Source organism: Homalodisca vitripennis, chromosome 3, assembly GCF_021130785.1.
Source record: "Homalodisca vitripennis isolate AUS2020 chromosome 3, UT_GWSS_2.1, whole genome shotgun sequence".
In the NCBI taxonomy this organism is placed as follows: Eukaryota; Metazoa; Arthropoda; class Insecta; order Hemiptera; family Cicadellidae; genus Homalodisca; species Homalodisca vitripennis.
The window spans coordinates 142,143,999-142,158,663 of record NC_060209.1 but is presented as its reverse complement, the minus strand read 5'-3'; the positions used below and the strand labels follow the sequence as shown (position 1 = coordinate 142,158,663).

Genomic DNA, 14,665 nt, shown 5'->3' with positions numbered 1-14,665 from the left:
CCTAAATTCCAGCTCAGGTAATGTTTTAAAGTTTTTATAGTTTAGTAAGTGATTGTGCAACACAATGGATGTACCCCTGGGACCAATTGGTGTACAACAACCAAGTTCTAGGCGCATTTGTAAATAATAAACTACTTTTGGGTGGGTTGGTTGGGATGTATATACACATTTGTATCAATATTTTATTTTAGTAAACTTATTTCTTCTTTTTTCTTCATTTGTATAAACTTATATACTACAATATTTTTTGTAAACTACAATCATTTCAAGCAAACATTTAAATATATTTTGTTATAATTACTCACCACATTTTTGTAAATAATAACAGAATTTGAGTGAGTTAGTGGGGATGTATATAAAATTTTTCACATTAAAAAAATTTTTACATTCATTTTGGTTTACACACTTATGTATAAATATATTGTTTATGTTAGTCTAAAACAAAAAAAATACAGTTCACTTAGCTACGATGTATTCATTCGTTTGGAATATTCTCACTGCCATAAAAGGGTCTTCCCTAGTGCGAGCGGTAACTAGAGTTACCAGCTGGCAAGGAAGACTGTCCTCAGGAGCTAGCGGTAACCACAGTTACTGCATTGCCAAAAGAGAGAGAGGTAGAGTGATAATTTTTGTGACTAATGAGTCATTTTCATATATTTCTATCATATTTAATCCAAAAGTAAGTAAAAATATATTTTTTTAATTCAGCATATACGGAACTCTATATAGGGAATTTTAGCAGCGAATGTGTTGATAACATATATAGTAGATAGGGACGGAGGGGCCTCTTTGCCGACATCGATAGGCAGAAAACAAGTATCGATTGTCATAGTGACGTGTAATTTTCAAAGTAAGTGTAATAAAGTCTGTTCTTTCTAATATTGTACTCCCCAGTAAGAACAATTCTTTCAAAAATTGTGGCCTCCAGATAACACTAAAGTACCCAATATTGTTATTCAAATACATTGAAAAGAGCTGGCAATAATTAATTTTAAAAGAATGTTTTTGTGTTCGACAGTTTAGGTATTTATAATTGTTAGTTTGGTTACCTGATTTGATGATTGTGGTGGCCGCTTACTATACTGCTCATTCACGTTTACATTATAGGTAGGCCTATTTCCAACTGTAGAAACATAATCTTTAGTTATGTAACATAAAAATATCATTTTGTTGTGAATTTTAAATGTACATATGAACTTTGTAATAAATAAAGTATTGAACTATTTTGTGGAGTAAATGTGACTCATCTTAAAATTTTTGTAAATCTCAATTAGTACCAGTATTATTAATTACCATTTAAAAAAGTACATTTTAATATATATAATGCATAATCATTGCCATTTTACTTTTTACGTTCATTCCTAAAATCCCATACAAATTAAATTGAAACTTGTTTCAATTAATTAAAACAATATTGTTATTAACTGGTAATAATTATTGTAAATAAAAATCACAATTAATAATTCAGGTAAAATTATATATTCAATAAATACATTTTTATTCTATGATTCAAACTGTTGGTGGTCGCTTATTATATTACAGCCATCTTTTGTTTAAAAAAAGCACTCAAAACAAATAAATTTAAGGGTATTGAAAATCAGTAATGATAATAAACTTTGACATTTATTTGATATTGATTAAGTTAATCATTTTTAACACTGGTTAATGTTATTAAAATTTAAAATATCCAATTTATATTATTACAAATTATGTGTACGTTTTCTGTAATTATAAATTATGAGTATCAGATTTAGTCATGTGAACAATGTTTAAACAAAGATTTTTACCTTTGCGGTCTTCAATTAGTTATGGTAATCTTCAAAATTTAATTTAAATGATGTATTACTAGAAACAAACAACTAAGAAAACAAATCCAATGAAAGTGGCTGTTTGATTTGAGTGTTATTTACAAAACTAATATGACTCCTTGACATACTATTTTGAAGAATTCATGCAAAGAATTTTGACACAGAAGCTATCCAATTGATATGGGCTAAGCAGTGAAAAGCCAGACCATCCATAGTATTAGTATAAAAATAACAATTCCTGTTACATTGTCATACATAACAAAACCATTTGCTCACTCATTATGCCATTATCGGATCCAGATTTTATGAGGACTTCTAATTGTCCCAGCAGCGCGTCAGAAACTCATCTACAGAATAAAACATACCTGACACCAAAAGACGTTTGAAACAAGCTTTAAATTAAGTGAAATTTTGAATGTTATATGCATTTTAGGAAACCCGTTGATTACATAGCAACAAATTGTTTTGGTATTGCTGTAGTCCATAGTTGCTTTTACCCCTTGTCTCGTAATTGTAAATTTCCATGTTCCTCACCAAAGAACACTTTAAGAAGAAGTACAGGATCACCTCGAGAAAATATAGGCTAACTAAAGTCAGCAACGAGAGCTCACTGAAAGCACCTCTACATGACTCAAAAATGTAATCTTGAAATATTGTTATGGCTTTCTTTTGAAGTCTAAACACTCAATAATTCTTGTTGGGAACAACTACCCCAGAGGCGAATTCCATATGACAAATGAGGGTTAATAAGGCCAAAATAGGCCATTCTTAAAACCTCAAAAGAGCATATTTTTGAAAGATTCTGCTATGCGTGGATGCTTATGTTACCTTTGTACAAACCTTGTCAATATAGTTATTCCAGGTAAGACCTCGATAAAGATGCATTTTCAAGAATTTTTTGGAGTCCGTCATTTCGAGAAGTACATTGTCCACAAATATTAAGGTTCTGATTGGCTTTCATACTGATTCAGGAAAAATTTTATGACATTTGATTTTATTTAGTTTGTTTTCTAATTTATTTCAAAACGAACTGAATGCAAGAGTTCAGATCAAGAAAGATTTAATTTCCAAATGCGATTTTTATGAGAGTCGTGTCATTGGCATACTGGATTACCTTTCCACTTTGGACTGAAGATTTTAGGTCATTTGCATATATTATAAACAACATTGGTCCTAGGATAGATCTCTAAGGGACAGAGATCTGAACTCTCTTGTTTCCGTCTTTCAGGTAAGAGTAGAGCCATCTATGTGGCAGACCACGTACACCATATGATTTCAATTTGTGCAACAGTGTTTATGATGCACACAATCAAAAGATTTAAAAGACAAAAGACAGGTCTAGAAATATGCGTTGCACATGTTCACGTTTCAGTTCCATGCTCATTCAGTTTCGTTGGGTATAAAAAAAATCCATTCAAAATTAAAATGTCAGCATCCTACATAGTTTGGGTCCGATTTGATGAGATCTATGACCCCAGTATTGATCTCATTTTGAATTGCTCTTCATAGAAATTATGGTCAGTAACCATGGAACTCCCAGTAGTTGTTTTTAACAGCCCAAGAAATTATCTCCACTATTGCTGCCTTTTTTTCAAAATTTAATTAAACATAAAAGTAATTTGAAATTAAAATATTTTTTATGGTTTCTTCAGCTAAGGAGATAGATTCTCATACCAAAAAAGTGTGAAATAAATTTTTCAAACACGTGTAATGGAACTTTTTATTATCTCAAGGGTATGAAAAATCTTAAAATCAAAATAACCAAACTGTAGTAAATTTCATGTACTGTTTTAATTAGTAAGTTAAGAATATACTATTCTTCTATACAAAAGAAAACTACCTCTTCATAGTTCGATTTTTGGACCAAAATGTTTAGGCAACTTGTAAAAATAATACAAAAAATAAAAAATTACTTGTAATACACTTAACTTAATGCACTTACACTTAATTTTGAGTTCTATAGGTAAAAAACACATACTTTCGACAAAAGTTAAACTATACTTGAGCCCATACTTATTGAATGGCACCTTATCAAAATTCTTTGTGGAAAAACTTCCTGTCTTAACACTGCTGAGTCTATACTAATTGAATGTCTTCTTGTTGAAATTCTTCATTGAAAAATCTGTCTTCACTCCTAACTCCCACAGGGGTATATTGGCAAATATAGCTAGTCAAGTAACGTAAAAGTTAATATCGACAACTACAGCTAGTCAGGTATTATTATTTAATATTGAAAACTATATATAGTCGGGTATCATTATAAAATACTTTGAGTATCAGATAGTTATCTTAAAGAACTCTTGTAGATGAGACTGGAGACTCCACATTTTACCACCTAACACCCAAAGGTTTAATATCGACCACTGTATCTGGTCGGTTATCATTATATAACCCTCTAAGTATCAGATAGTTACAGACCTCCTGAAGATAAGACCACATTTTCCCACCTTACACCCTAAGGATTTATCGACAACTATATGTGGTCTGGTATCATTATATAACCCTTTAAGTAACAGACCTCCTGAAGATGAGACCACATTTCCCACCTAACACCCTAAGGATTTATTGACAACTATATCTGATCTGGTATCATTATATAACCCTTTAAGTATCAGATAGTTACAGACCTCTTGAAGATGAGATCTCATTTTCCCACCTAACACCAAAAGGGATAAAAGTAATTTCATTTATTTTTTATGAAATGAGTTTTTATATTATTCATTGAAACTGAATAAGCTTATAACTATATATGTAATGTTTTAAAGTAAGTGGGAAAATTCTAAGTTGGTTTATTAAAGTGAAAACTGGAACGTATTTTTTGCTATGAATTTTTAATTACATTTTTAAATAGTACCTTAGATACATTATTTGATTAAAAACTATTAAACTAGGAGATTTTGGGTGTTTTATTTTTAGAACTGTAACACCTCAATAACCTAATACTGCAACTGTAATTTTTTTAACGAGTCCTTTTACTGTAGAATACGCCCTAGAATTGTCCAAGTACTCAAATGTGTCATGTATATGGTGCAGCACACTCTGCTAAAGGCATTAAGTTAATCTCGGATGCTTGTAGAACATTTCACGGAACTTACTGAACACACTTTATATAATTTCAATTAAAAATAACAAAAACTTGCGTAACTGTCCTGCACTTTTATCAACTTATCCTACCCTAATCATATCTTAACGTGTCTTTATGTAATGTTATTTTTGCCTACTGAACCAAAACTGCTTCATATAAAGCCAAAGTTTAAATGAAAATGTTTTTAGTTTTTTAACTCTTAATAAGTAATGGTTGTATTTAATATGTTTTAGTTATAAAAATTTTAAATTTTTCAAGTACATTTTTGTAAATAATTTTTAAATGTCATATGTTTGGGAACTGAACGTTCTTAGTTACTTATAGGAAGGGTAGGTCCTCACTATTTTGGGAAACATTCGGAGTTTTAAAAGTTGTTTAATAAAGTAACAATAAAAAAAACCTGTTAAAGCTGTTTCATGTAGATTTTTTAACACCCTGAACATTTACAGCTAGATAAATTGAAAATATTTGTAATGATCTGTGTCAAGAGACCTTTAAAGTGAGTTACCACACGTCCCACCTTTGCATTTACAGGGTTGCTACAGGAGCCCAATAATGAAATTCCCTGACTTTTCCCTGATTTCCAGACCAAATTTTTCATTTTTCCCTGACTTTTTTTCGACGCAATCCCCAGGGTTTTTGGCAATTAATGGGTGAAAAAAAGCGGTGTTGAGGCTAACAGGGTGGCAAATATAAAAAAAGCAAAAAATAAAGTGAACACAGTTTAATACGTACAAAAAGATTGACTTAAATGATCTTTTACAACACAGAAGTAAAATATGCGCCGCGTCGTCTGCAGGCTTGGACTCGGTGCGGCGGCAGTAAGTTTATTTGTGTAAAGGGATTTTATATTTTTTCCCTGACCAACGTCGAAATTCCCTGACTTGAGACCGGATTCCCTGACTTTTCCCTGATTTCCAGTCCTGTTTTTTTTTCCCTGACTTTTCCCTGACTTCCCTGATTTCCCTGACCTGTAGCATCCCTGATTTAAATTTGTTTTCCAAAATCAATCCTCCACCCCCCAGAAATACCCAAAAATATTCCTATCAGATTTTTTGGGAGGGTTCAATATAATTTTATCGAATCCTTTGGCCATAAAATAGAACGAGTTCAGTTGAAACAGATTTTCTACCTTTACTTGATATACCACTACAATCAGTGGCCTAGATTGTCTGTTCACCCTGTATGTTTCTTTACTTATCGTTAGGTAAACATTTGTTATTTTTCGCCAATAACATAATAAGTTGGTAAAATCAGCTATTTTTGGCCAAATTGTGGATAAATTTTACAAGGTTTTAAATTTTTGAAGAATATATTTATATTACATTGATATCACTAATGGTTATTTTGTAAACTTTAACTGTTTAAATACGTATTGTCCTATTTAATAGCTATTTACATGATCATAATGTCAGTCACTCTAAAATTTTGTCAGTTAGCGTAGCTGATATCTAATGATTTCCAGCTCTGAATTTTTGTGAGAATATTGTTCATTATCATTGTATTGCATCTTAATATTAAATTTATACACTTTTTGTTGTCTGTAAACTGCGATGAAAAACTGAAAACAGTGGTCAGTGAGGTTTAACCCTCCCAAGTGGTGAATGGAGATTTCTCTGTAATGATTAGCATTTTCATATCTTTGAGCAGGTGTGTTTAAAATAAATACATTCTGACATGCATATTATATATGTTTTCATTCGGCATAAAATATAAAATGAGCTTGTACAACAATATAAGGTTCATACAGTAGGAAGGCACGTAGCTGTGTAAGATGGAGCAGGCCAAAGTTGTACAGTAATGTATAAAACATCGGTATGTGTATAATCACCAGGGAGCAGGGAAGGTAAGCGGTGGCAGTGCTTAATCTATGACGAAGAACTAGCATGCAGTTCACTCCCACACCATGGTGCCACCGAGTTCACGGCCATAGCTACACCATATTGTACTTTGATTACTTATAAAATGGGGCCAAACTTTAGTAATTTTTACTTTTGAAATTAAATTTTTAACTGTACCTGAAGGTAACTACAAAATTTGTGTGAATACAAAGAAGATTTAAATGCCCAAATGTCACCATATTATTAGCAACAAAAACTTACAGTACATACAATGTAGCTACATGAAAAAAAGTAATGTAACATATTTCAAAACTGTGTACATCTCTATCTTGTGCTTACTTCTTTATTCCGAGTTACTTTCTTTTTTTGTAGGAATATAGAAGTTTAAGAAATATCATCAGAATGATATGGATCAGACACTTTAGATCAAACTAACACTTACCGTCCCAGAACAACAACAACAAGCCACTGAAATCCATTGCTTGTGTAGCGCAGCCGATCAAGCACAAGACAGTTTTAGATCAGGCACTTAAGATCAAACTAACACTAGCCATCCTAGAACAACAAAAACCACTGTCACCCGTTGCTTGTTTGTAGTGCACCTGATCAAGCACATGACACTCTTGGATCAGATACTTAAGATCAAACTAACATTAGCCAAGAACAACAAAAACCACTGCCACCTGTTGCTTGTGTGTAGTGCACCTGATCAAGCACATGACACGCTTCTTATGTTCTTGATAGTACAAGAGCAAAAGAGTCGATTCAATAACTTCGACTGATTATTATATATTAATAGTATTTATTATATTATTATCTTTGTTTCAATTACTACAATCGACATAGGGCAGTGAACCAATCTATCGACAGGTGCATTAGTTCTAACATTACTCAAGAATCGGTTGCCATACTAAAATAGTGTGTCATAAATTACAACTTTGTTGCTTCACAACACATAAATGAATCATAATTTGGAACTCATATCACGTAAAGGGTTAGGTCTCAAACCCTGGCAAAATTAATTATGCTAACAAAGTGTTGACAAAATATGAACTTAGAATATAGTTAGTGACATTGACCATGTAAGAATCAGAACTAAAAGAAATCTCATAGCTTGTTTTAAGCCTTTTGCTACCAGACAATTTCCTTACTGCATGTTCTCACAGGCCTTTCACTAAAGGCATATTATAAACCTGCCAAGCCAGTTTCAGATATTTTGGAACATTTAACATGCAATTCGCATCAATATTATTTGTAATTATAAATACTTAAAACTGTATTCTTTTAATTTTCTAAAGGAAATTAGTTATAAATCTTTAATTAAATGTATTACATTATATCTTAAAAAAATAGAAATAAAGTATATACAGATTTAAAATATTATTTATTATTAAAAAATTATGCCAGCAATATTTCCAAAATTGATAAATTTCCGGCAATTCATAATTTTAAAGCAAAATAGTACCAAAACCTATTGGTTAACAGGCAATAAAAAGATGCTAAAATTAATTTAGCAATTTATAATTTCTAATATATCTTTTCGTTAATTAACACCTTAACTGCACTAAATTTATAAAAAAGATACGTGTTAAAATCACTCTGCTTCAAAACCACAGTGAAGAAACTGGGTGAAAAGAGGCAATCTCCCCCATAGAAATTTGACTATAGGCCTATATTTTTATACATTAATTGTAAACAAACTATAATCTATCAAATCTTTGTTCTAATCTTTCAATAAGCCAAAATAAGATGAATCCTAAAGAAACCATTTTGTTAGCATTTACAAAAATTATATTATGAAAGAAAATCATGGTGGCTAAATTGAATAAGTCACAATTCCTAACCTAACCTAACACATACAAAAACTCTTAACAGCTCTCCACTTTTCAACTTAATCAGATTCGCTGTTGAAGTCCTTTATCTCCTACTCAATGGCCTTCAAGGGTTCGTCTTCGGATGATTTGATCATGGGAAGGGCTGCAGTATAGTAAGCGGCCACCACCACAATCGGATTATTGATTAGATATGCCTAAAATATTGAAAACAAAAACATTCTTATTATAGTTATTTACAATTATTTATTTCCAGCTGTTTTTAATGTATTGATTAACAATATTGCTTCAAATTAATTGGAATAAAGTAAAATCATTTGGATGGTATGTGAGTAATGGTACTTTGCAAGTACAATTTTGATGTATATGAGTTATTTGTGTCACAACACATTATACAAGTTTATCTTTCAAAATAGCAAAAAGTAACTGAATGTTACACTGTTTTGTTTGTTAAATTTTATAATATGCATAGCCTAGATAGTTTTTTTAATTCACCATTAAATTATTAATTTTTGTTGGATATAAAAACAGCTGAACTATACTCTAATTTGAAATACCTACAATGTAATAAAGTTCATCATATTGTTTTAGGTAGTTTAGATAATCATGAATGTTGATGATTTGATTGTGGTGGGGGCCGCATATTATACTGCAGCCTTGAAAAAGTACCAATCACAAATGCCCTGCCATCAGCACAAGTCTTGGAGCCACCCCGCTCTGCTGGCAGAAAAAGAAATACCATCTCTGCAAATAGTAGGCTATATAAAAATCAAACTCAAATTATGCGAGTGTCTCTCTCTCTCTATCTTTTATGTTGGATGAATTGAAAATCAATAAATATTTAAAATGAACTCTTACAGCTTAGGGGTAGGGTACGGTAAGTGGACACCCGGTTTCTATATCGAAATTGGCAAACGATATTACTTAATCACAACCATCGATACTGATTAATTATTTTGAACTATTAATTTAAATAATCTATATCAACAGCTGTGAACACTTTCAAATAATACACGTAAGGTAATATTTCAATTTTACATAAGTAATTTTAATTATTAAAAATGGCAGTCAATTTTAGAAAACTACACTACATTGCTTTGAAAGATAAGGCATGTTTTTCATGGCTTCAGCATGTTGGACTCGTACTGAAAAACGCATTATGTGAAATTTGTGGGAAAGAAACAACTGTAACTGTGAGAGGAGCAAATATGGTCGTCTTCAGTTTCCATAATTTTGGTTATAATAATTTGTTTGATCACTGTAAATATTAAATTCGTATTCTAATTTAAAACGTATGATTGTTATTGAGGAATATAGACTTTTATATCGATTTATAGTCTAGGATTTGGGATGCGAATATTAGGTATCGATGACTACATTCTTCGATATAAAAAACCGGGTCCGCTTATCGTACCCTACCCTAGCTCAGCAGTGTCAACATTGGCTTGATGTCATAATACTCTATAGTCATGTTTTTTTACTTGTCGGACTGCCTGGTAGTTATACTGAAATATCAAATAAGTTGAAGTTAACACACCATAATTGCTCAGAATTACCTAACTGCAAAAAAGTATTCATTTTATTCATAAAAATACATATATTGCTAATTTGGACTTTTAGTGAATTTAAAAAACCTTGCTTAAAACATCAAAACAGCAGATCAACGGATATCCCTTCTAGAGTTAAAGTATCGGTATGTTAGATTAACCTTTTTACAGCAGTTGTTCTGTATTTTAAGTGATCTTGACTTGTTTCACTACTCTGCAGTAGCGGGTTTGCCGCAGTCAATGTACCTATTAATACACTTGGCTAGGGTTTATTTTTTTTTACTTTTAACTTAACTTAGAATATGGCCTACAAAAAGTATGGACAAGTTGTGCATAAGTATCAAAGATTTTTTTCCAACTTAGCCTAACTATTTTACAGTAAATGAGATTCACACAACATGGATATTATTTTGATGAATATATATCATTGTGAAAGCTCATTGCAACTATCCTGAATGTTAGCTTTCATAAACATTTATCGTTAATTACAGGTAGAATAAAGCCTAAGTGAGTAATGGCAATACTTACTGAATTTTCTGCCATGGCCTAACACATGGCCTTTTATCATGCCTATTGGGACTGTTCATGTATGAAAAAACACATTTAATAAAGAGCTTTTTATTTCAGTAAATTAACAAACGTGAACTTGATTACTTAATCAACCTCTTTAAACTGGCCTTACAATTCACACTTCAAGTAAAATTAGAGCCTTGTATTGATTAAAATTAAACAATAATTTTATATGGTTTAGTTAGATCCGAAAGTTATGAAACTGAAGTACATTAAAAATTACTGAACAAACTAAGGTTGATCCCATTTCTTCCATTCCATACCATCTGGGGGTTTAATGTCCACTGTTTTGTCACCAACTTCATTCCAGTTTGTACTTAAAACAGTACCTCCACTTTCTAGAAAAGACTTGTTCATTGCCTTTTTAACTTCATCACTTCCCTCAGAGTAGATCTTTTGAAAAAGTTCATTGAGGGCCGCTTCTCCTTGAGCTGGGTCATCTTTAAGTTCAGTCTCAACAAATTTATCCCAGTTATGTTTAGCAAGAGGCAATGGTGTTTCCTTCACTTCAGGCCCTTTAACTGCTTCAAGTCCAGACCAAAAATCTTCATTTAATTTTTTCAATTTTAACTCTACCTTTGTTGGCGTTATACGATATGTGCATTTTGATGGAGCAATAGGTTTGAATAGATTTAAAGAAAATGATTCATCTTTAAGTAGATCAAGAGTAAATGATTTTTCTTCAAAATTAATCTCAACATCATCCTTGCTTAAGTTCTTGATCAAAATATTTACCGTGACATGAGTGTCAGTTTGATACCAATCATATTTAAAATTTGATTTTGGGACACAAGATTGGTCTGTTGGGGTATTTTCACTCTCACTTTCCCTCTTCTCCTCCATATTATATGGTATTTATTAAGTCAAATAACTTTTGAAATGAAAACAGTGATGTTTTCCTTTGAGGATTTAAAACATAACCAACAAAATCAGCTGTTTCAAGTGACCTATTGTAAATATCTTAGCTTTTCAAAATCATGTTAACAAGTAAATTGATTATTATCTTGAAAGTTCAACTTAACATAAATTATATATCAGTTTTAGAACTGAATAAGTTAACAATCTAAAACACTGTGCACACGATTCAGAAAGTTATTTATGTTAGATGAGGACCACCTTTTTTAAAAATAAACTACACATCCTTCAGTTCAGGCATAGGTACACTTGGATTATTCTATAGGATTAAGATATAACACAATAAATCTCTACAAAAAGGAGTAGAAACTCATTATTAACATGTATACAAAACAAATCACAGATTTATCCGTAATGACACAATAAGATGAGTAAGCTAGCGGCCATACTTGCACCTTGCACCAAATTATCAAAGCTGCACAGCAGTTGAGGATTGACGGTGGCGCAGTCTATGCCGAATAAGGCAACTACATGACCAGCTGTTTAAAATACAAATGAAGGGTACAGGGGAAGAAGGGGGAATGTCACTTTTAACTAATTTTACAGGGGAACATTTTTAAAGTTTTAAGACTGATATGAATGGTATGTTGTATTATATTATGTAATATTAATTTTAAAAACATATCTTTGATATGTTTACCATATGTTTTGTAAGTTGTCATGACATTTGAAATTCACTAGAACGCTTTGTTTAAAGAATTATATCAATAATACACTTTTACTGGTTAAAAAGGGGGAATGTCATGAGTTAAATCAAAACTTGTTTTAATACAGTTTGAATTTAATTGATAAAATGAGAACATTATTGAGTTAAAATGTTACTTGGTTAAGACTACAGTGCTCCAGGCCCTCATTCAGCATGAGGTAATGCTTTGAAGTACTCTTCGGCATTCTTTGTGCAGAATCTGGATAGGTGCACAACGTCATCAAACTTTGCCTTGGAAATAGGAATCAAACCTAAAACCAAACACAGAATACTTGCGGTTTCCAAAAGATGATACCACAATATACAAAATATAAAATTGACACAGTCTTATGCTGTTAGTTATTTATTTAACTTTTTAAAATGTGTAATAGAGTATTAATGCTGTAAAAAAGAGTTCCTTATCATGGTATGTTAGGACAAGTATCCTGACACAAAAATGTTATTTGACTAAGCATCATGATACAAGTAATTGCTGTGTCTTACCTTCATAAAGATAGTGTGGTAGTTCAAATTCATTCTCTTGTAAGTTAGAGAGCCCCCTAATTTGGCGACGGTTAGCAATTACTGCAGATTCATAAGGACCGTTATATGAGTTTCGGTAAAAAACAAAACGAGAATGTGTTTTAACGATCTTGGCTTCTCGAACAGGTCTCGTTTTGAAAGGGCACTTCTTGGTATAAATTTTGTTCAGGTGGTCTGACCAATTTCGGAAAAGCAACTGATCCACCTCTATTACACTGAAAGGAGGTTTTACTCTGGCTTCTCTAAAAATCTCCACCCACTCTTTTGGTTGCTCTACCTTAGCTTTTTGATTGACTAGGCCCATATTCTTGTCAGTTTCAAGGTATGAATGGCCTCTTATAGGGAAAAAGATTTTAATTTCATCAAATCTATTTTCTTTGTGCACTAAATTGTGCAGGAATCTGAACACTGTGAAGTTCTTGTTCTGTCCTCCACAAGAATCACAGAACATGAAAATACGTCGGACATTTATGTCAAGATGGTTGTATACGAAATCGTGCAACATGGAACACACATCATCACTACCTTTTCTACCTACTGTTTCAGGATAAGTATAAAATGTACTTTCTCCTGTTGACAAAATGTGTACATTAAAACTATATACAGATAATTGGCGCCTGTAATAGACATCATTTGTAGAGATGTTAGGTGTAGGTAGATTTTTCTGAAAATCGAAGCAAATTGCTTCTTCAGAGTTGCTTTTCTTACTTCTTTTCTTAGCTTCCCGTTTTCTTTTATAAAATGTATCTGCCTTCAATCTATGAACTTTATTTTCAATTTCCAAACGTTTCACTTCATTTTCTATTCTCAGATATTCGGTACTATTGGTATTTTCTGAAATATGACTTTTTTCAACTTCCAAGTTCTTTATTTTGACTTGGAATTCATCACATGTACTACAAGTGTCCTTCCTGGGGTACCCAAATGAGAGATTAAATTTAGTTGAGAAAATTGTTCTGTAACTTTCATTAGACACTTTTAAGTTAAGATATTTTTCAATGTACATGTTGTGCATTTTTTTTAATGTTAAGGTCTTCTGGTAAGTATGTTTTTGCAGATTCTGCCAGATTGTAATGACCTTTACGGCCTTTAAAAGATCTAATGTGGCCCATTACTGCTTCTGTTTGCTCACGGGAAAGTTTCCTAGGTCTGGAAGAATGCTTTCCTCTTTGATCCTTTGGGGACATGCCGAATTCCTTTAAAGATTTTTGAAGAACCTTCATTTTTTTTTTGTAATACCATGGATAGCTATAAAAGCCTTAAAACAAACCTGAATTTCTTGTATTTTTCCCTCATGGTCTAAAAACCTAACTCTATAAGAATATACCGCATCTTTAAATTTAGCGTTTTCTTCATCTTGACGTGAACGTCGGTTTTGAATTTTCTGTACGCTAATTAGGCCACATAAATATGAGTTCTGTTCATCAACAGAAGACATTAAATTAAACTGCTTCAAAATATTGTTCCTAGAGCATTCAGGAACATTTTGAAAACAAAGCAATCTTTTGCAATGACAGTCAGGTCCTGGGAAATGGCTTTGTAACCTAAGTTTCTTACTCACGTCAGTTATGCGGCCAAATGTCTTTCTTTTCTTTGCCTGAGAATGATTTACATTCACTGCACTACGCACATCACAATCACTCTCTATATCACTTATTTCTTCGTTACTTTTCATCATGAAACACTTTATGTACGTAACATAAACAAACTAACCTCTAACTTACACAAGGCATCACATTGAAGTAACAATCAAAACGTGTTTACTAGTGTCTGCATGACTCACAGCTGACATTCCTCCTTCTTAGCTGGTAACGTCCTGACATTCCCCCTTTTTCACAT

The 14,665-nt window shown here is 32.0% G+C and overlaps 2 protein-coding genes across 3 annotated transcripts in view; one reads left to right on the top strand and one right to left on the bottom strand.

The window, feature by feature from the left end:
• The window catches only part of LOC124357601 (interference hedgehog-like), a 145,395-nt gene that overhangs the window by 2,469 nt on the left and 128,261 nt on the right, over nucleotides 1–14,665 (top strand). The window lies entirely within an intron of this gene.
• LOC124357602 (protein SGT1 homolog) lies at nucleotides 10,716–12,016 on the bottom strand. The gene has a single exon (XM_046809527.1). The coding sequence runs from the start codon at nucleotides 11,524–11,526 to the stop codon at nucleotides 10,915–10,917; it is 612 nt and encodes a 203-aa protein (XP_046665483.1). The 5' UTR covers nucleotides 11,527–12,016; the 3' UTR covers nucleotides 10,716–10,914.